Source organism: Pyricularia oryzae, chromosome 7, assembly GCF_000002495.2.
Source record: "Pyricularia oryzae 70-15 chromosome 7, whole genome shotgun sequence".
Lineage (NCBI taxonomy): Eukaryota > Fungi > Ascomycota > Sordariomycetes > Magnaporthales > Pyriculariaceae > Pyricularia > Pyricularia oryzae.
Window position 1 is genome coordinate 130,818 of NC_017854.1, and position 20,808 is coordinate 151,625.

Here is a 20,808-nt window from a genome sequence, read left to right on the forward strand (position 1 = left end):
GTGTGTGCGCGCCTGTTAGGGCTACAGGCGGAAGTCCCGCGCAAACGTTAACAGCATGGTCCGTGCGCCCATACTGAAAATTTTGTGTACGGGAGAGAGTTGAAAATGCACAACTTGTGTAACATTGTGAGTTTTGATTATCTGGATCTCAACAACCACGGTTTCAATATGTATTAAAAAAACTTGGTTACATCAAATATTGGTACGCCATTATTTACGTACAAGTTTCTTTTTTTTTTTAGAAAAATTATGCCTTTTATAAATAACAATCATGGCATTAAATATTTATAGATTAAACAATGCTATTGGTATTGTGGGCCATTTCGGTGAATTAATTTGTTAATGCTTTGGTTTTCTTCTATTTATATTAATTTCCACGATTTCTTCAATAGTATACCATCCGGTACATGAATGGTAGTGTATGCGATACTTAATGTAACCAATTCCAAATAAATATTAAAAACGTGGTTGTTCAACACACGCAGTTAAAATCGAAAGTCTTCATTGTTGGGGCCCGTGTCTAAGGGGACCCACAACGAACAGCCCCGAGTAATACTAAGAGTAGAAAACCATGATAAATAAACGGCAGTAGGGCGATTGGAATATACTTGTTTAAGTCAACAAATGGCGAATGCAGGTTTGGCGATATTAAAGGGAAACGAAGGCGTCCGTTTTTGCACGCCGCGGATCAAAAAAATCAACTGGCTTTTTCCTCGTACCGATTTAGTAAAGGCCGGACTAGTGCTCATGTGGCTGATCACTGGGGAGTCCTCGGTGTTGAATATTTCTTTGTTCCTGTTTTGTCCATCTACCTGGAATCAAGCATTTGGTTTGTCTCACAAAAACTACCAGAGCCGTACACTTAACTTTTCGAACCAACCTAACCCACTTAAAACAAACAAAACACCCTCGCACTCCTTACACCTCGAGTGCGCCCTACAGTGCCAGCACAGCTGCTCGAGCCACTCGCAGTCCAAGATTAGATGAGCCTTCTTTGTTGTCAAAGAAAAGGTTCGCTTGTATCTGAGTCCAGATAATGTCCAGGCTAGCTGTAGGTCCTGCAACCCAAGACAAACCACCGCACTGCTAAGCAAAATAAGAGGACCCAGATCACCAAAATCATTTATTTCTGATAAAGACTAACGGACGATGGGCTGCGTAACATGTGGAGGTGAGGCGCAAAGTCGCAATCCTGTCAACGGCTAGCAATAACTTTTTTGGCCAATAATCTTGTCCATACGCCCTTGCCATTACTTTGTTTGCCAGGCCCATCGACCGGACAAAATGGTTTGGCCCAAGCCGCATTCTGTCACTCAGATAACCAGCCGCTATGGAGCTTCTCGTCGATGAGGTTGGTTTTGTCAACGTGCACCAACAAAGATATAGCACTGCTAATAGCTACCGCCTAATTATCACAAAGCAGTGTTACGATCAAGGTATCGGGTAACCTGTTCTTATGGTAAAATACAGTGGGTTGAAGCAACTGAACGTCTAACTGGGTAATTGGGGTTCTTAATAACTGGGGGTAAAATTATAATCGTTCTCAAATAAATATTAAGGTTAATTAAAATTTAATTGCTGCTAAACAATCCTAAAATCGAATTTATTTATATAATAATAAACGTACTTTATATAAATTATATTCCAAATATAATTTTTTTTAATTTATTTAATTTATAATTTTCAACTAAAATTTTACAAATTATAAAAATTTATTTCTTTGGCCGTTATATAAAATTACGTAAAATTTCGTAATTTTACTTTTAAATAATTGTTATTTTACCGGTCGGTATTTTTTTTGGGCGAATATCGTTAAAAGGGGTATAACCCCACCTGGCCTCTTTGGTACCGGTCCAATTATTTGGTCGTAATATTAAATTTCCTTTTTTTTTACCAAATTCTTTTAATTTTAAATAATTTATATTTCCCTAATTTTTATTTTTGGTTTTGTTCCTTTTTTGCTAATTTTTTTTTGCGCCATATTTAATCGCGTCGCTAAATTAAAATCTGGTCGTTCGTCGACGGAACGTCGCCACGTTTTTTTTGCGTTTTTCCTATTTTATTCCGTGGATATATTTTTTTTATTTTTATTATAAATCGCGCGGTATAATACGTTGCGTTATTTCGCCGCAAAACTTTTTTCGTTGCATTAAATACCTTTGTATTAATCGGTTTGGTTGCGATATATTAAGGGTATCCAACGCCCAATTGCGCAATATCGGTCGGCAATATTCGAAATTGGATACGGAAATCGAAATTTTGGAAAAAAATATTTTGGCGGAACAGCAAAAAAATTAAAAAAAATAATTAAAATTATTTCGTTTGCGGAAATAAAAAAAATTATAATTTAAAAAAATAATGCGAATTATATTTCGCGGAATTAATAATTTGGAAAAATTGGATCGGGTGGAACGTAAAAAAATAAAATAAAAAAAACGTCGACAATTAACCGAAATTTTGCCTAAAATATTTTTAAAATCGTTTTTTCCGGATTTTAATTTTGTTTGGGATTCGATTTTCCCGATAAATCTTTTGAATCTTTCGTTATTAAATAAAATAAATATTTTTGCGCAATATTCCGTTAATAAATCGTTTTTTGGTATTTTTATTTTATATTATATATTAATCGTTTTTTTATAAATTCGTTTGGTAATATAATTTCGAATCCTGGTCGGCCCTTAATTTTTGGAAATAATGAATGGTATTTTTTTAAATTGTTTTTTTTTGGTTAATTTGTTCGCAAATCCAATTCCTAATAATATTGGCGGAATAATTTCTGGTAATTTTAGAAATGGTTAAAAAATTCCCAAATGTTTTTTTCGTATTCGTAATTTTCCCATTTAACCAGGTATTTTATTTTGCCGTAATTTCGTCTATAATTAAATATTTGTTTAATATTATAAATTTGTTTTGCGTCGATTTCGATCGTTTTTTATATATTAATACCGTATAATACCGGTTTTAATAATAATACGTAAAATATGGGGTAAATTTTATAATATTTGGTAATAATAATTTGTAATTGGTATCGCTAATTCTTTTGTTAATTTTAAAAAGTCCAAACTTTTTAAAATTAAATTTGCTATTAAATCGTTATATTTTAATATTGCGTTAAATAAAATAAACGTTATTTCCCTTTTTAAAAAATGGTTTTTTTATCCGATGCTAATTGGCGTATTTTATTATTTTTTCTTATATAAATTTTAATTCCTATTGGAATTGTTTATATAATTATTGTAATTCGTTTGTTTGTTTATCGGTTCGCGGTGCCGTAATTGTGGTTTTTAATTTTCCGTAAGTTATAGGGTTAAATTTATAATTGGTATAAAACGGGGTTATTTTGGTATTTTTGTTTTTTAAATTGTTATAAACGAATTATATTATAAGTAATAACCGTACCCAATTATCTTATTTATAATTTATATAATATTTTAAATATTATTCCAATATTTGGTTTGTTTGTTTTATTTATCCGTCCGTTTATAAATAGAATATTATAAATAATTTATAATTTGTTTTTAATTATTTTATTAGGAATTTCCAAAATTTTAATATAAAAAATTTATTTTTATTTATAATAATATTTTCTGGAAATCCGTAATTGCTGACAATTATTTGTAAAAATATATAGGCGATTTTTTCGGCGTTGCTGCTTTTTTTATATAATAGGAAATAGGCGTATTTGGTAAATTTATCCATTATAACCAATATATTATTGTATTTGGTTTTAATAAATAATTTTTCCGAAAAAGGTAATTTAATAATAAAATCTATTATAATAGTTTATTATATTTTGCTAGGGGTTGGTAAAAGTTGTAAAAATCCGTAAAATTTATATTTTGCGGATTTGTTTTTGGTATAAAATTCGCAATTCTTAATAATTTTTCGTATTTTTTATCGTATTTTTTTAAAATTATAATATTATTTTAACCGTTTCCATATTTTGGAAATTCCTTGGTATCCGTGGGTTTTATTTCCGTGGATTTTCCGTATTTTTTCTGGCGTAATTACCGTACTTATTATTATTAGGTTTCGGTGCGCTGGTAAAAAATTTCCGTTTTCGTTTATTATAAAAATAACCCGCGTTTCCTTTGGTATTATATTTTCGTAATTTGGTTTTCGGTTAAAAACGTCGGCCCTATTATTTTCCGTCCTTTTTCGGTAAATAATTTTAAAATGGAATTTTAATAGGAATTTTAATTATTTAATTTGCCGTTTATTTAATATTTTATTGGTGGTAAAATAGGTTAGGTTTTTGTGGTCCGTATAAATTGATATTTCGTATTTAATTCCGGATAATTGTGGTTTTTATTTTTCAAATATTCGAATAATGGCCATAAATTTTGTTAATTATATGCATTATTTTGCATGTAATAAGCCCACTTTTATTTGTATATAGCCAATTTTATTTAGTGCCGAAGTGGAGTGGGGAATGGTGGAATTCCGTTACTTTGTTAATGCAGGAATGCAATTTAAAGGTCAGCGAGTGGGGTTAGCTACCCTGTACCGGGTTTAATACCCACCCTGCACCTGCGAGTCAGCTACCCTGTACCGGGTTGAAAATTTCACCAAGTCAACGTTTAAATGCAAACCCAGAGATGGTTTGTATGCAAATGAGGGTGTTTTTTCAAAAACCCATACAAATTAGTTTTTCGGAAATTCATTCGCGGCACCGGAACCTTTTCTGGCGTGCGGACCCCCACTTCGATGTCGGAGAGTATGTAAGGGAAATAAAGCAAAATCTCCCCCAACCAATTATTTATCAGTACCAAAATTATAGTGCATTTCTACCTATTATTCAGCGCTTTTAGCACTGGTTATTTACCACGCCGCACCTAGGGTTTACCCCTATATCCCCTGTTAGCACTATTGTTATTAACAAGGATATTTGGTGTCCAAAATCGGGTAATTTCCAAAAATTGCATTAATTGGTCCCGTAAAATATCGGATTTGCGTTTGCAACAATAACCCGGGAAATTATATTAATTGGTCGTTTCGGTATAAATTAATATGTTTTTTTTCGTATATATAGGGGTTATTTTCCTTTATTATATTATATTGGTTCGAGGGTATAATTTTTTTTTCGCTGGATTTTTCCTTTAAATCCTCGTTTAATTTTTATATTAAAAATTAATTGGTTATTTTAATATAATAAATTTATTCCAAAAATTCCTTATTTAATTTTCCTAAAACGTCCGAATCCGTAAATTCGGGTAATTGGGTCTCCCGTCGGTATAAATTTATTGGTTGTTTTATTTTTAAAAATATTCGGTTTTTTATTGCTAAAATTCGAATATTTCGGGATTTTTATAGGTATTATCCTGCGTCGGTTTTGGAACTATTGTAGGTTATATAATTATCGTCGTAATAAATGGTCCAATTTATTACATTATATTAATTAGGCCGTAATTGCTGGTAATTAATAATATTAAATTCTCGTGGTTTTTCGGTTTTACCCCTAAAATTAGGGACATTTTCCTAGTTTTTCGGGCAATTTCTGGCGATATACCCTATTTTATCGCATTTAAAACATTTGCCGCTTTTGGGGTCTTTACGGGGCTTTTTATATTATATAATACCAAAGTCCATAAATTTATTATAGGTATTATAAATTATATTATAAATTTGGGGCGTTATATAATGGGGTTATTACCATCCATTATTATTTTTATAATATATTGGTTAAAAATATTGGTATTTGCGTCCCGTATTAATTTATTAAATCGAGGTAATAAATATTCGCTGTCCGCTTTATTTTTCCTATCGGCGTTCGTAAATCCGGTTATTAAATTTAGTGGCAAATTTAATATATTCGAAAAAATCCTCGGGTCGGTCGAATTTGGATATTTCGTTTTTTATTTTTAATTTTAATTTTTAATAAAATTAAAAAATTTTGGTTTTTTCGGTTATATTTAATTTTATTATTAATTTTTTAAATTCGGTTATATAAACGGAGGTTAATTTAATTTGTCGTAAATTGGCCAAATTTCGTTCGGTTTATTATTTTTTATCGGGTTTTTGGAATAAAAAACGGAAGGTGCGTTTATATCCTGCGAAAATAAAAAAAATATCGGTAATTTTTAACGTCGTTTTTCGGGGAATATATTAAACCATTTTTGCAATAGGGGTTCGAATTAAAACAAAATTTGTCCTCGAAAAAAAATGGCCGCGTATATTACCTTTTTTATTTCGTTGCGGAAAATTTCCAAATAAAATATTTAATAAATACGTATTTATATAAAATACCCTTTAAATTATCCAAATATATTATTAAATATAATTGGGGGATTAAATTTGAATTTTTCGCGTTTATTAAAAAAGGTTAAAATAATATTAATATTGGTTTAAAAAACCCGAAATTCCTTTTGGAATTGGGTTGCGCGAAACGTTTGTTCGTGGAATTTTTAATTGGTTTAAATAACCTGTTTACGGAACTGGTTTTCCTCGTTATTATTATCGTTATTATTTTTGGGCCGAATAGGGGTTTTTTGGGCCGTTTTGCTGTTCGTAACCGGGGTGCTGGAAATATTATTTTTAAAAAATTGGGAAAATATATTATCGGTAATATTGCTCGGTATATTTTAAAACAAAATATTAAATAAAAACAATTAAAATATTACAATTAAAATATCGGGTAACCTGTTTTTATAATAAAATATAATGGGTTAAAACAATTAAATATTTAATTCGGTAATTGGGGTTTTTAATAATTGGGGGTAAAATTATAAACGTTTTTAAATAAATATTAAAATTAATTAAAATTTAATTGCTGCTAAACAATCCTAAAATCGAATTTATTTATATGGTAATAAACGTGTTTTATATAAATTATATTCCAAATATAATTTCTTTTGATTTATTTAATTTGTGATTTTCAATTGAAATTTTACAGATTATAAAGATCCATTCCCTTGGCCGTTACGTAAGGTCACGTGAAATTTCGTGGCCTTACCCTTAAATAATCGTTGTTTTGCCGGTCGGTATTTCTTTTGGGCGAATGTCGTCAGGAGGGGTGTGACCCCACCTGGCCTCTCTGGTACCGGCCCAACTGTCTGGTCGTAACAAGCAGATATTAACCCGCACTTTGCTATCCTGTCACTGCAAATCAAATCATGCACTCGCTCCTGGCTACACCTGTGGAGAGCCTTTTGCAGCCAAGTGCCGCTGGTGATCTCAGAAGCGATAAACGCCAAATTTCTACTTGTAGGATGTACCAGTGGGAGGGCAGCAGGCCTCCTGCATGACACTGTGGCAAGTTCCTAGCACGAAACGTAGGCCCCCAACATGCATGACTAGCAGGCATTCTGCCCATCGCCGCCACTTCCTGACTTTCGCAATAGTTGTTCCATTGACCCGTTGTAAATCCATTCGTTGAGGTCTTGAAGCATCCCGGTCATGGAATACTTCTTGCTCCTTGTTTTGCTCTGCTGAAAAAGGCCGACGGCCAGTACGCTCTGCGACCGGGAAAATAAGCACATCGCAATGATCTTTGGACGCGAGACAACGCGGACGGTTCTGATAGTCAATTAGGACAAGCTCATTATGGAGATGGACGAATGGTGCGGGGGCGAAAAGGTTGACGTGATGATATCCAATGGCAACTACATCAAGGTGCCTAAGAAGGGTGCACGGTATGGGGTGATTATCAGATAACTCTGAAGAGTTACATTCTTTTAGTTGAAGATTCCTTCCTGGGTTGGATGAGGCTTTTGCGCCATGCTCCGGATGGCAAAGGTACGGCGGCTGAATCAACCAAACGCCAACCACGTCATGACGGCTCTAAATAACCGAAATGGACTTGTAATTTATTTCAAATGAATATCAAGGCTAGCCAGGAATCGATTGCTGCCGAATACCAAACTGTCTACGTGGTAAAAAGGCTGTTTTTGGATAAATTAACTTGATTTCGACTTCATAAAGTGTGTGGTTATTTTATAATACCGCTTTGTTAAACTACAACTATACGGGCCATTGGGCGCTATTATAATACGTTTATTCTTATTGTATAAAATGCCTGCTAACTTTGAAACCACATATATTATTTGTATAAATGTATATAAGAGGCATATATTTAGTTAAACTCGCAAGAGATTTCGTGCAAATATAATAAATATAAAATCGTTATATAAAGGCGCTGCGTGTTGCAATACTAAATAATTCGGCGTTGGATTTGCGCGAATTACGTCAAGTCCGGATTACCACGTCGGAAATTCTAATTGTTAAATTCCGCAGTTGCTAAGTATTCTATATTATCAAACGAAACGTATAGTAAGCCGTGATTATATAGAGATACTTGAGCGATTTATTATTATATTACACTTATGTCCTTTGTAAATCAATGCTATAATACAAGTTATATATGTTGCATAATTATAATACATATTTACCTCTTATACGTGGATAGTATTTATAATAAGCAACTAATAATTAATTTAAAGCGCATACCATATTATCGGGCGAAGGAAACCCTCCCCCATTACTTTTTGTTGATACGGAGCTTTTATTACTAGCAATTCAACTGTTCGCGGGGAGCTTTAATATTAGAAAGCCGGAGATAGCCACGAGGCCCACGCTATTCACTAATTATAAAATGGCAGGGATTATTACCCTACCACTATAGTGATCAAATTAATATATTATGCTGCTAGTAATTTAATTCTATAAAAAGCTTACGAGCTTCGGAATTAAAATAAGACTTTTTATAGAAAAATGCATACTTTCCTACGTGTTTGTTTTATGCGATTGAAAATCAAAGCTAGAAGAATATAATAACGAGTGAAAAGAAAAAAAAAGTAAAATTCTACAAATGCTGCTGCTATTGGCCATTTAGGAGAGATCTGGGTTTAACAATCCTTTTTTATAAACAACGCAATTACTATTAGCCCCTAACATTTTTACCCTCTGAAAAATTCTCAATTATATTTCTATCTCCCCTTTTGCTACTATATTCGCATTTGGAACCTAATTGTTTCTGTAAAAATGCGATTGCTTTTATTTATCACGGTTTACAACCTAATACCCGGAATTACTAGCCAAGGAATTTCATTTAAGAAGAAGAAGGGCACTGCTTATACCCGATGCCTTAATGATTGCAGGGAAAAACTTTCGCACATGGACGAAACTGAGATGTGGAATGTTTGCGCGGCTCGATGCCAACCATTGGCCAATAATCCCGACTACGTCCTTCCCCCGATGGAAGATTACCATCAGGGCGCTGTGGTACCGGCTCACATTTCTTCAACCGATATGCGCGTATACATGGCACCCAACATGAGAGCAAAGGCGGGTTTGCTTGCACAAAATGTCATTCACAATCACCAACATGTAACAATCCATCACCACCATTATCACTATCCAGAGGAAGAGAAGTAAATTACGCTGCTCAAATCAAAGACAATTTCGTTCAAATTTACAGTTATTAAATTTTCTTATATTGTGGAGTTATTTTTTAAAACATTCAATATGTCACGCTTTAATAAAGCGAAAATAGCTTTTTTGGGGGGGGGGGGGGATTTTCGTTTTGTCCAGATTCGCCGCAGATTATTTGCTTGTTGTTTGGGCATTTCTATTGTCACATTATGTAAGAGTATCAACTCAACCGCAAGGAATAAGAAATCAATTCGTCACACCTCTCGAGATCATGGGTATTTTCCTGGCAACGAATGTTCGAGTATGGGCTAGTTTAATGTTTCGAGTACGTCGGTTCATCGGTTGATTGATCCATGTTTAACTATGTGGTATATAATGCTCTGACAAGCTGCACGATCACTCTCAACATTGACACATGCCATGCAATGACCTAGACGGTACCGCAGGGGATGTCGGTGGGGCTCTTGGAGGGCTCGACGACAAAGTCATCGTAGAGCACCAAGTTGCCAGCATGGGGCTTCAACTGAGGAGCGCCAGAGGCGTCCTTGGTGACAGTGAAGCGGGTCGAGTAGCTGTGGTAGAAAAACAAGGAGCACGCGTTAGTCCCCCCAACTCACCAGCCAAGCCGGCATATAGGTACCCCACCCAGATCAAAAAAGGTCTGGGGGGGATGGCAGGTTGGGGGTGGATCAATAGCTTACTAGGCCTGGGAGCAGTTGCCGCCGTCGAAGCGGGTCTCGATGACACCGAGGACCTTGTAGGTCTTTTGGCTCGCGGTCTGCGAGTCGACGGTGGTGATGTTGGGAAGGTGGTTCCAGTGCTTGTTGCCGGCGGTAGGCAAAAGGGCCTGCTTGAGCTTGACGATGGCCGCGGGGCCGGTGGCGACGTTCTCGAGCACGATGAGCTTACCCTGGGGGGTGAACATGTCGGTAAAGGTGTTGGTGGACTTGGGGTCCTCGGCCGAGGCGTAGAGCCTGCAAAAGGTGGAGATTAAAAAAAAGGATGGTCAGCCAGGTGCCCGGTGGCCAGTGGGTATATCTCGGTGTACTGAAAAGACAATGGAAACATGTATGGGCTTACTCCTTCAGGTAACCCGCAAAGGCAGGCTCGACGTTTGCTGCAGGTTCATAACGGGTCATCTCCACCGCCGCAGCGGCGCCCAGCAGGGGCAGGCTAGCAATAACGTTGTTGATCTTCATGGTGAAGCTGTATATGAGAATAAGGATGGTTCTTTGTGGGCTGTTTGCGCAGAGTACTGGTGGCTTGGCTAGGCTTTTTGTATCCGTCGCTCTACAAACTAGCCTGATTCAACCCACCTCCACCTTCCATATCATCCCTTGGCAACGAACCGGTTCTGCCATGAACGCACTTTGGCCAGCATATTTCGCTTGCCAAGTCAACGAGTCGCGGGGTGGAGAACAAGAAAAAAAATATTTCCTGGCAGTTGCCTCGTAATGGAGCAAATAGTGTGTGCTGCTGCATGCATATTGGGGGCTGGCTGAAGATTAAAACCGTATGTTTGTTTACCCTACCACTATTATTAGACTAGCGAATCCGTAACCAGTGACTTCGTGACCGTCTCCATCGGCTTTGGAGTCATTCTCAACGATTATACACTCCTTGCTTTCCGTTGCGATCTGATAGATGGCAACGGTGAAAGGCGCTAACTGCCAGCCCCATAGTGTTCGCACAGACCTCACAACTACCCAATAATACTATTTATGTAGCAGAAGCGGCTGGATCCGATCGGCAAGGTTGTTGCCATCATTGGGTGGTCCGTCCCGCAAAAAGCCCCATCTTTGTTGAGCGCTGACCGCTGGTAGCCCAGCAGACCGCTGACGACCCGCATTTGAGGTTTGTTAGGGCGTTTCGTATTACTTGCCGACCATCGGCAATGATACTGTGCGTCCTTGTCCCACTGCCCCAATGAGGACTAGGGAATAGGGAGGGCAAGGACAAGTGAGCCTAGCGCGGCCACAAGTGGCCGGCGTCTAATTAGTGTGTGTGTGTGTGTGTGTGTGTGTGTGTGTGTGAGGTGTGGAACAAGAGAGTTTACCCGGTATGCATGAAGACCCTGAACGACCCTGGTGTGATTTCGACTATTGTGGCCGCAACCTCCTGCTTGTTGTGCGACCGGGGTGTCAGACACGAACGAGTGAACCTGGGCTTATGTTACACTGTCAACCTCCCATGCTTTGTTCAGGAAAGAAGCCGAGAAGTCAGTCATATGCCGCCGAATATGTGCCCAACTTTGAGGTTGTCCGTCGTCCTCAACTCTGGATAAAGACCCTGCCCTTGACAGCATGCACTCTGTGGATTCATGTTGGATATTGCAACAACAAAGAAAACAAAATCGTTTCTTCTTCCCGGCCCTCATCGCTTTGTCAACGCTGGCGACAGACTCGAGAGAAGCATATCATAGCGTGTGATTAGACTCGCGGGTCCCTGGTGGATAATCTAACCTCCCCAAGGTTGTCAGTCTTAGAGTTAGCAATGCGGTTAAAAGTTTTGGTTGCTTAATTCCATAAATAGGTCAAATTGACAGGCATCTTTGACACAGCCACCAAGCTTTCGAGAAAACAGCCAGTCTTGTATAGCATTAAAAAGGTAACCACCTTGTTGCACTGGAGGGACTTTAATGAAAAGCCCGCTTCACATTTTCTCTTCGCAGGAATCAAGCCAGGTTAGACATGATTTAATTTCACCAATTTAATTTAGATGACTATATTTCAAATAGATCTGTTTTTGTTGTTCAAAGTTTATTAACACCATGCATACGCATTGAAATTTCAACTGTACCACGGTGGCAGGCAAAAAAAAAAAAAAAAAAAAAAAAAAAAAAAAACCATCTTTTGTCGCAGTATATGTATACATGGGACTTTATTAATTTAACTGGTCGCGGGAACTATTAAATACCTATATTATCTTTTTGTTCGAAACTATGACTAAAGTCAGCAAGGCCCACAAAGCCCACACCAGCGGACATTATACAGGGGGATTGATTTTACCCTTACCACCATGGGGTATTTCTTATTGCAGTACTTTAAGAATAAATAATTTTAATATATGTAACTTGATGTTTAAATTGGCGTAAAACCATTTTACCAAAGAACTAAACTTTTCATTGATATGACTCGATTGTAAATTAAAGAAGTTCGTAGGGTTCGAACTATCAATTTCATTCCGCAGAATAAATTAATTATAAGCCAAGGTAGGAAGATTACTGTCTGCTGCCAGCTCTGCTTAATCCTCATGCAAACCAAATCATGCTGTTACCTTTTTGCATTGGACAAGAAACTGCTTCATACGGCGTACCAAAGTTAAATTATCTGGTACCTAAATAACCTCCTCCAAATATCAATCTTTTTCATTTTGGACCCCTTTTACTACTCGAATTCTGTCCCTATTATACCAATACCTCCTAACAGGCGTAGCGGTGGCAGGCATGTCAGAAAACCACCCTTTAGCCAATCTGATCCAACGGTTATATACGGCATATTTGCTCCTTTGTTCATCTTGATTGTAGCCCCCTCAAAACAAGGTTCCGCCGGACTTGCCGTCCGTGTTACTGAACTCTAGGGCGCGGGATGGAACTTGGGTAAAGTTACGCTGGTTTATTCACACGAACCCAAAGTGCATATCCTTAACAACACAACCAACTCTAAAAATGACAAATCTACATAAAAAGCAAGATTGCCGCTTCTGGAAAGGCCAGTCCCTCGAAACAACCAGAAGCATGCCTATATAGCAACGATTTTGGGAGGTGTGACAGCGCCAGCCAGTTTGTTGCATACGGCAAGACCCCCGTTGTCACTCCTGGCTGCAGCCTGCAAGAGAGCGGCTGGACTAAAGCCATAGACCGGGTCTGCTACAAACGATGAGCAATTGAGATGATTATTCTACTACTTTTCTCTTAGCAAACAGAGTGTTATAAAAGTAGCAGGAGTGATGAATGCAATATTGAAACTTGAAAGAGCTGGATGACAAAAACGGACACGATCGTGTAAGACTACGTGTACACGATTGCCCTCCCCCCTCTAACCAGTCCCGCAAGTCGTTCAGATGATCCCGACAGCTATTGCAAACAGCAGCGATGATGCCAGGTGGCCCGCGGGCAACCAAACGAACAAAGAGGCAGCCGCTAGAGGCCTGCTGGCGCCGGCCGTGGCGACGGGCGCGGGTGCTGTCCGTGATGTGCCCGTCGCGGGGGAAGACCTGGACGAGGTCTGCAAAGTGCTAGAGGGCCTGGCGGGAGGTGTCACGCCTGGGGGACAGTGCCAGTGGTCATCGTGGGGCTCGCACGAAGCTCCAGATCCGCCGCCGCCTCCAGGCCCGGAGCCAGAGGATGGTGGCGTGGTCGAGGGCGGAGATGCGCCCGGTGGGCAGTGCCAATGGTCGTCGTGGGCTTCGCAGGTCGGAGCGGGAGGTGGTAGGCTTGTGACACCGCCGCCGGAGGAAGGAGTCGGCGGTGTGCTGGGTGGAGATTCACCGGGCGGGCAGTGCCAATGACCCTCGTGGGGTTTACAGGTGGGAGCCGGAGGGAGTGGACTGACAGCACCACCGCCGCCCGCGGAAGGGGTAGGTGGCGTAGTAGGGGGAGTAACACCTGGTGGGCAGTGCCAGTGGTCGTCGTGAGCCTCACACGTGGGAGCTGGAGGAGGTAGGCTGGTAGAGCTGCCCGGACTAGGCGGCGTAACGGGCGGAGTCACACCTGGCGGACAGTGCCAGTGGTCGTCATGGGCTTCGCAAGTGGGTGCTGGAGGGGGCAGACTAGTAGCACCAGCACCGCTCGAGGAGGGAGCAGGCGGCGTGGCGGGAGGTGTGACACCTGGTGGGCAATGCCAATGGTCGTCATGTGGCTCACACGTGCCGGTCGTGACTGTTGTTGGGCTGCTGGTCGTTGAGCGGCTTGTCGGGGGAGCAGTGGGCGACGGCTCACAGTGCCCTGTATTTCGTCCGGAGGAGAGTCAGACGCCAGTATAGTAGTAGTAGTAGTAGTAGTATTATTTAACGCCGGGCTCGGCCCGGCTCATTAGCCGGCCGTTAGCAACCTCCCGAGGGGTATCTCGGCGCGCTTTCTATTTTCTCTATTTACACAGCGGAAAACAAGGGCATAGAAGCGAATCGAGCCTGACCGGGTTCGTGCCCGGTCCTGCTTACAGGTTTGTTCACTGACGCGACCCCGTGCCTTCAGGCGCACGGAGGATTCGTCTGACGGCAGTTGACGGCTCTTCATCGAGAGGGGCCTGTGTCCAAACAGCGGAGCTGTCGGTCGTTTGTAGCCATGGAGACGAAGTTCCCAACAAGTGTGGGCTCGACGGCACAGGCGGGTGGTTGTTGTCGATAGCCAGCCGGGTTATCCTTGCCACGGGTAAGCGGGGAGGAGGTGGAGGGAGCAGGATTCGAACCTACGTTACTCAAGTAACAGCCATGGCGCTTAACCACTGCGCCATTCCCCCCCAGACGCCAGTATAGGCAGATAGTATCCATAGAGGGCGGGCAGAACTTACAGTGATCTCCATGCGGGCTGCAGATGCTCCCAGTAGGGCTAGGAGGCAGCGTCGGCGTGTTGGGACTGCAGGCCGTTGTGACGACGGTGAGGCCCGAGACGAACGAGAAGCCAGCCGAGCTCAGCGCGTGAGAGTCATAGTACCCATACGCGGTGATCAGCCCGAGGCTGGGGAAGGTTCGGGTGGTGGTATAGACCGGCACGCGGGTTCCCGAGAGCGACGGGGCGCCGGTGGTGCGGTGAACAGAGTTTAGCGAGCGCGTAAAGGCGTCATAGTCGGTCACGGTGGTGGCGATGCCCACATAGCCGGTGGTGCTGGCACAAAGACTTGTAGCGCTGGGCGGCTGGGGAGGCGGCGTGATGGGAGGACTGACGCCTGGTGGGCAGTGCCAGTGGTCGTCATACGGCTCGCACGTAGACTGAGCTGCCACGAACTGAGGGACGAGGGAGAAGGCTAGTACAGTGGCCAGGGCTAATCTATACAACACAGGCATTTTGTCTGGAAAAGAGGAGATGATGCGTGCAGGTGCAACAAGTGAAGCTTGTGTTCGGGTTACCGCTGAGCAGTTGGAGCCTGTCAGGTATCGCTCTCTTGACTCAGCACTCTTGGGTCGAACTACATGCAGCAACTTATAGCCGCCTGGAATATTGCGCTTTTTCCCCAGAGCGTATCCAGGCAAATCCATTGTCATTTCTATACGAGGAAGGCTTCCTTTCCATTGGCATTGTTGATTATTGCCAAGGTAGAACTAGCTCTATGGGAACAGCTCCTCATTCCGCACCACAACTTTGCTCGGTTCTTTTCCTGGATTCCTGTCAAAAAGAATGACAAGGGGGCAGAAAAACCACGCTGCCAAGTCCATATATCACATTGAGCTGTGAGATGGTTGGTGGTGACGGCCAATGGTAGGCCGCGATATGGTCGAGTTTATTGGCCATCCGGGTGCGCATTCAAGAGGCTGAGGACGGTCACGACTACATGCGGACGTTCTGCCCGTAGGATGACGGCTATCCCACGCGCATCGACACCATCGCTACGGTCCTTGGCACCATTGGACCATCAAGGTGCTCGACAAGACCACCTGCATACCCCTTTTGTGGCCGGATTCATCCCAACGCTCCTACGCTAAGCCTATTTCAGCGTCATTTCACTTGAAGGAAGTGAGCTGCAGCCGAATTTGAGGACAGGACACCGATAGCCGGTATACCTGACCGGACTGGCCGTTGAAGAGAAGTTTGCGACAGTGCACATCAACTATACTACTTGTGGCACAGTTTTGCATAGAATAATGGTAACAATGGGATTCGTGGGTATATGGTCTACTTTCTTGGTCTTGCCGAGTATAAAAAGGCGCTTCATTCCCTGGGAAAGGGCCGGCGAATCCAGAAAACTCCAGCGACCCCAATACATCATTGTTCTTTCTGTCTTGCGGAGAACATAACTAATTGTCCGCCCTTATCATCATACCATTTGCTCACTGAACCATCCGAAGCAAATACACAAACAGACAATGATTAGGCTCCTGGTCGCCAGCTTGATCCTTGCCTTTTCCGTCTCGCCATCACTCGGCATGACGGTCCGCACGGCATCCCGCTCCCCGGCTCATGAAGCCGTCAAGATGCTCGTTTCTCGCCAGAGCGACTGCGATGGATTCGTCCCGCCGGCATTCTGCGCCCCTCACCTGGGCGACGACGATTGCGAGTTTTGCTGCTCGGACTTTCCCGGAAATATCTGCCACACACACGCTGGAGAAATCGAGACATGCGGCATCGACGGTATCGTTTACCACTGTGACGGCCACCTTTGAGGGAGCGGTCCGGGAGAGAAAGAAGGGGGTGTTTGAATCTAGGCTTGCTGTGCTTTGCGCATTGTTGAGAGCGAGGTGGAAAGTAGCAAGATCGGGATTTGGGGGATGGAAGGAAATGAAAGAATTGTTGAGTTATAGAATGACTTATGCCACCACCCCTTTGAATCATGATCCTCTTCCTCTTTCTCCTCCGCCCTCGCTCATCATCCTGTGGACTATACGCGAAAGTCTGGCGGGCCGGAGCAGTCTGCAGCGGGTTTGAGCTTGTCGCCGATTTTGAACACATCGAGTAGTGCCAAGGCAAGATCGATCATTCCAACGCGGATCGTTGCCGGCACCTTCACAGAAGTAATCTTTTGGAGGCCGACGTACCATGTCAAGAGTTGCTCAGGTCGACATACATTTGCTTGCTATTGTGCTGCCGACAAGACCGAGTCTTTTTGTACTTGGCAAGGCTTTCTTATCGGTTTAGTTGCGAAAAGGCTTATTCAGTGGTTCAATTCTTTCTCTGCGATAGATGCAGCACAGGTGAAGTCAGCTAGGATTTGTTGGTCGAGATGTATGTCGCATAGCAATGCGAGCTGTTCAGGAAAACGCCGGCCCCTGGGTTGGCTTGCCCAACAAACACACGACAGAACCACTGGCATATCAGAGTCCAGCTAGGCGATGAAAAGCGGGTAGCCAAGGCGGCTCAATAGACGTGTTGGCTGCCTGATAGGTACGATTACTGTGCACACTTGTAAATGTGAACGGTTGAAGTTGATTTAAAGTCACGGCTTCTATTTATCGTGAAAACAAAGTGGGTTTTGGGTTTTGCGTCACGATCACAAAGCAGAAACTTGAGTCAGCCACTTGCCATCAACACTATCAACTTGGTATAGCGGGTTTAGCTCAGTTGGGAGAGCGTCAGACTGAAGTCCACTTCAGCCCTACATCTGAAGGTCATGTGTTCGATCCACATAAACCGCAAAATCATCTTTCGTACATCTGAAAGTAGTTGTCAAAACTCTTGTAGGTTGGTGCAAAACTTTTTTTCTCAGGTGAGCCTTTTGAGGGCCGCATAAGATCTGCAGTCGCGGATCACTTATAGCTCTAACTTGCCGCATAAAAGCTCGTCAAGGCTTTGGGGCTATAATGGGTTGGGTCCCAAAGCTTTCTACTTTTATCAGAGGATACTTGCTTTGCAGATGAGCGGCAGGATCCCCGAAACAGGGTAATTAATCCCATTAGGACGCCTTGGCATCTGCACATTCCTGTGGCCAATAACAAATGTTCGTCGACAACGTCCCGTTCAGGAAGCCGAATAAACTGGCTTGGCATATACCAAGAATGGTTCCTATGAAGGGTCAAGACAAGCTGGTCGAATTCAAGCTTTGTCGATCGGCAGTCGTTTCCCTCCGAAATCAATGCCACAATTTTGTCTGCAAACTACCGAATTATAACAAAAATACAAGTCTTTAGTTACTCTAGTTCCTCGTCCCAGGCACCAATAAAGTCGCTCAGGTACTAATCCCGGGAAAAAGAACCAATGTCGATGAGATGGTTCATTGAGTTGGTACAAAAAGAGCTTGGGATTGCTAGGCTTGGTGTGGGACCAGGAAAACTGAGGATCCAAGGTGTTTGGACTAGGTATATAAACACGGGAGAGTAGCATTGATCGCGAGTTTGGCGTTTTGCTTTGCTTTGCTAGTCTTTACATGGAGCTCGAAATTTTCATGAACAAGACAGAGTCTTTCTGACCCAAGGAAAGTATTTTCAAAGTCTGTTGCGGGGTGATCCATTAATCAACCTTTGTGGTACAGGAACAAAAGAAAAGCGCCCGCCTTAACAGGCTAATACCCAAAAATAACCAACTTAACTGTTTTTTTCAAGGCAACTGCAGGTCTGCTCACTACATATACTGCCCCTTAGGCTACTCTTGTCCACAAAATCAAAACATCACCGCCGGCTGCTCCTTTCCCCCAAACAGTTTTTCTCGCTTCAGAAAGAGGCTCAACAAGAAGGAAATCGCAGCACCCACCACGATGGGCACAAAGGCGTTCTGCAGAGCGTCGGCGATGGCGCTGATGGCACGGGCCTGGGTCTCGGCATCGGCGGCAGCAAGCAGCTCACTGCTGACACCGCTGACGGCGGAGGCGATGTCCGCGGCGGGCGAGTCCGGAAAGATGCGCTCGAGGCCGGCGTGGGCATAATTGACAAAAAGCGCTCCGGACATGCCCGTGCCGATCGAGATGCCCATCATCTGGCTGACCGTCATGAAGCCCACGGCGTACGGTATGTCCTTGGGGTCGACCGTCACCTGCGCAACCGGGAAGCCGGCCTGGGCGTAGCAGCCTGCGCCGGCGCCGAGGATGATGGTGTAGCCGTAGATCTTGGCCATTGTGGTTGATTCGTCGACCGTGTCTTTTGGGGCCGAGGTGGGCGTCAGTTTCACTATGTTTGTGCCATTGTGGTATGAGTTCGTGGGTACTTACACAAGAGTGCACCGCCAATGATGTTGAGAGCGGCTCCAAAGATGTACCAGGGGTAATAGTAGCCCGTCTTGGCCATAAAGTGCCCATTGACGAGTACAAACCCCGAGAGAAATATGATAAAGGGCAGCAGGTACAGCGATGTTTCCATGGCCGTCGCTCCTCGGATCAGTTGAAAGTACAGCGGCAGGTAGTAGATGCTAATAAAACCGCCGAAAGTAGAAAACACTAACAGACGACGAATCTGTCAGTCGAACCAAAGCAGAACCCAAACTGACACAGGCGATAAAGGGTAAAAGGGGATCAAACTTACACATGATGATGAAGATGAGCACCATTGTCCGATTTCTGAAAAAGTGCATCGGAAACATGCGGTACTCAAAGGTTGTCCGAAACAAAAAGACCTGCTGAAAGACCCAGACGACAAATATGACAACGGCCAAGAGAAACAAGGCGATGCTGCGGCCATCGTTCCAAGCCCAAAGGACGCCTCCAAAGTTCATGCCCATCATCACGCACATGAAGGCGCACGCCGAAAGAAGGGCACCCAGGTAGTCGATCTGCGCCAGCCGTTCGAGCAGCGGGACCCCGGGCTGAGGGTGATAGTCGGGGAGGATGAATATGTAGATGGGGGCCATTACCGCACCGACAATGAGATTGATGTAGAAGGCAACTGTGCAAATTCGAATCAGGTTAGCTGCTGACCGCGTATCAAACTCATCCAAGTCGAGTGTATCACCCTCCACGAGTAGGAACCAAGAGGGGTAAACCCGTAAAACATACACCTCCACGTCGCAGCACTCTCAGCAAAAGCGCCACCGACCACCGGGCCCAGCACGGTACCGACGCCCCAAAAGAAGCCCGTCATGCTCAGGTACCGAGGCCGCTCCACCTCGCTCGTGTTCACCGAGAGGATGGTCATGATGCCGAGGTACATGCCGGTGCCGCCGATGCCCAGGAGCGCACGGCCGACGACGAAGGCGTTGATGTTGGGCGCGGCGCCGCACAGGGCCGACGAGGCCATGAAGAGCGTCGTGCCGCCGACGAAGAGCTTCTTGGCCGAAAAGGTGCCGTAGGCCTTGGACCAGGGCAGCGTGCTGGCGGCCGAGGCCAGCGCGAAGGCCGCGGCCAGCCAGGGGACCAGGTCGACCCTGCCAAAGTCGGTGACGATGGCCGGCTGGATGGTCGCGACGATGGTGGTGTCGAGAGCGTAGAGGAGGAGGGAGGCGAGGAGGCCTACGATGGCGAGGAACCACTGTCCAAGGAGTTGGGGTGTTGTCAGTTTTTTTTTCTTCTTTTTTGGTGCCACAAAGCGCAATAAAATACGGAATGGGTTCTAGTAGCGAGAGAGCTGGACTGCTGCTGTACATACCTTGAAACCATGCATTTGCCGTGGAGAGGCCTTTTCCTCTGAACCACATTGGGAATTCTGGCCGTTCTCGATGCTGTTCGTCATGTCATCCCTTTCCTTGTTCTCGGTGGAGGGCATGGCACTGGGAGAGGCCGCTGGGGCAATGAATTGCTCGGCCATGGTTGCGCTTTTAGGATAAGCAAAACAGTTGGTTGGTTGGTTAGTCGGCCTGGCAGAGGCAAAGCTCGTTGTTCTCGACCGAGACTTACATGCTGGACAAACTACACAATACTATACCGT

General features: G+C 43.3%; 6 protein-coding genes, 1 non-coding gene and 1 pseudogene across 8 annotated transcripts; 3 read left to right on the top strand and 5 right to left on the bottom strand.

Annotated features, from left to right (window-relative positions):
• Positions 1 to 4,376: 4,376 nt before the first annotated feature.
• Positions 4,377 to 4,839, top strand: MGG_17852 (uncharacterized protein; the record flags this gene model as incomplete). The annotated part of the gene is made up of 3 exons (XM_003720459.1): positions 4,377 to 4,491; positions 4,649 to 4,717; positions 4,781 to 4,839. Coding segments are annotated over 3 exons (243 nt in total), but the record flags the coding sequence as incomplete, so codon positions are not given.
• A 2,703-nt stretch (positions 4,840 to 7,542) lies between these two features.
• Positions 7,543 to 7,747, top strand: MGG_17853 (uncharacterized protein; the record flags this gene model as incomplete). The annotated part of the gene is made up of 2 exons (XM_003720460.1): positions 7,543 to 7,631; positions 7,684 to 7,747. The coding sequence occupies 2 exons, from the start codon at positions 7,543 to 7,545 to the stop codon at positions 7,745 to 7,747; spliced, it is 153 nt and encodes a 50-aa protein (XP_003720508.1).
• A 2,052-nt stretch (positions 7,748 to 9,799) lies between these two features.
• MGG_10318 (uncharacterized protein) lies at positions 9,800 to 10,568 on the bottom strand (the record flags this gene model as incomplete). Its single annotated transcript, XM_003720461.1, has 3 exons — positions 9,800 to 9,941; positions 10,071 to 10,343; positions 10,450 to 10,568. 3 exons carry the CDS (start codon positions 10,566 to 10,568, stop codon positions 9,800 to 9,802), a joined length of 534 nt encoding a protein of 177 aa, XP_003720509.1.
• A 2,859-nt stretch (positions 10,569 to 13,427) lies between these two features.
• MGG_17854 (uncharacterized protein) lies at positions 13,428 to 14,318 on the bottom strand (the record flags this gene model as incomplete). The annotated part of the gene is made up of 1 exon (XM_003720462.1): positions 13,428 to 14,318. A coding segment is annotated over one exon (891 nt), but the record flags the coding sequence as incomplete, so codon positions are not given.
• Positions 14,319 to 14,601: 283 nt separating this feature from the next.
• MGG_17855 (uncharacterized protein) lies at positions 14,602 to 15,372 on the bottom strand (the record flags this gene model as incomplete). Its single annotated transcript, XM_003720463.1, has 2 exons — positions 14,602 to 14,777; positions 14,880 to 15,372. The coding sequence occupies 2 exons, from the start codon at positions 15,370 to 15,372 to the stop codon at positions 14,602 to 14,604; spliced, it is 669 nt and encodes a 222-aa protein (XP_003720511.1).
• On the bottom strand, positions 14,757 to 14,828 carry MGG_20289 (annotated as a pseudogene). The gene has a single exon. The product of its transcript is annotated as a tRNA-OTHER (tRNA).
• Positions 15,373 to 17,566: 2,194 nt separating the features above from the next.
• MGG_20290 lies at positions 17,567 to 17,655 on the top strand. Its single transcript has one exon. It is a non-coding gene; the product is annotated as a tRNA-Phe (tRNA).
• A 961-nt stretch (positions 17,656 to 18,616) lies between these two features.
• On the bottom strand, positions 18,617 to 20,688 carry MGG_10316 (uncharacterized protein; the record flags this gene model as incomplete). Its single annotated transcript, XM_003720464.1, has 5 exons — positions 18,617 to 19,089; positions 19,161 to 19,385; positions 19,471 to 19,830; positions 19,941 to 20,412; positions 20,530 to 20,688. 5 exons carry the CDS (start codon positions 20,686 to 20,688, stop codon positions 18,617 to 18,619), a joined length of 1,689 nt encoding a protein of 562 aa, XP_003720512.1.
• Between the last annotated feature and the right edge of the window lie 120 nt (positions 20,689 to 20,808).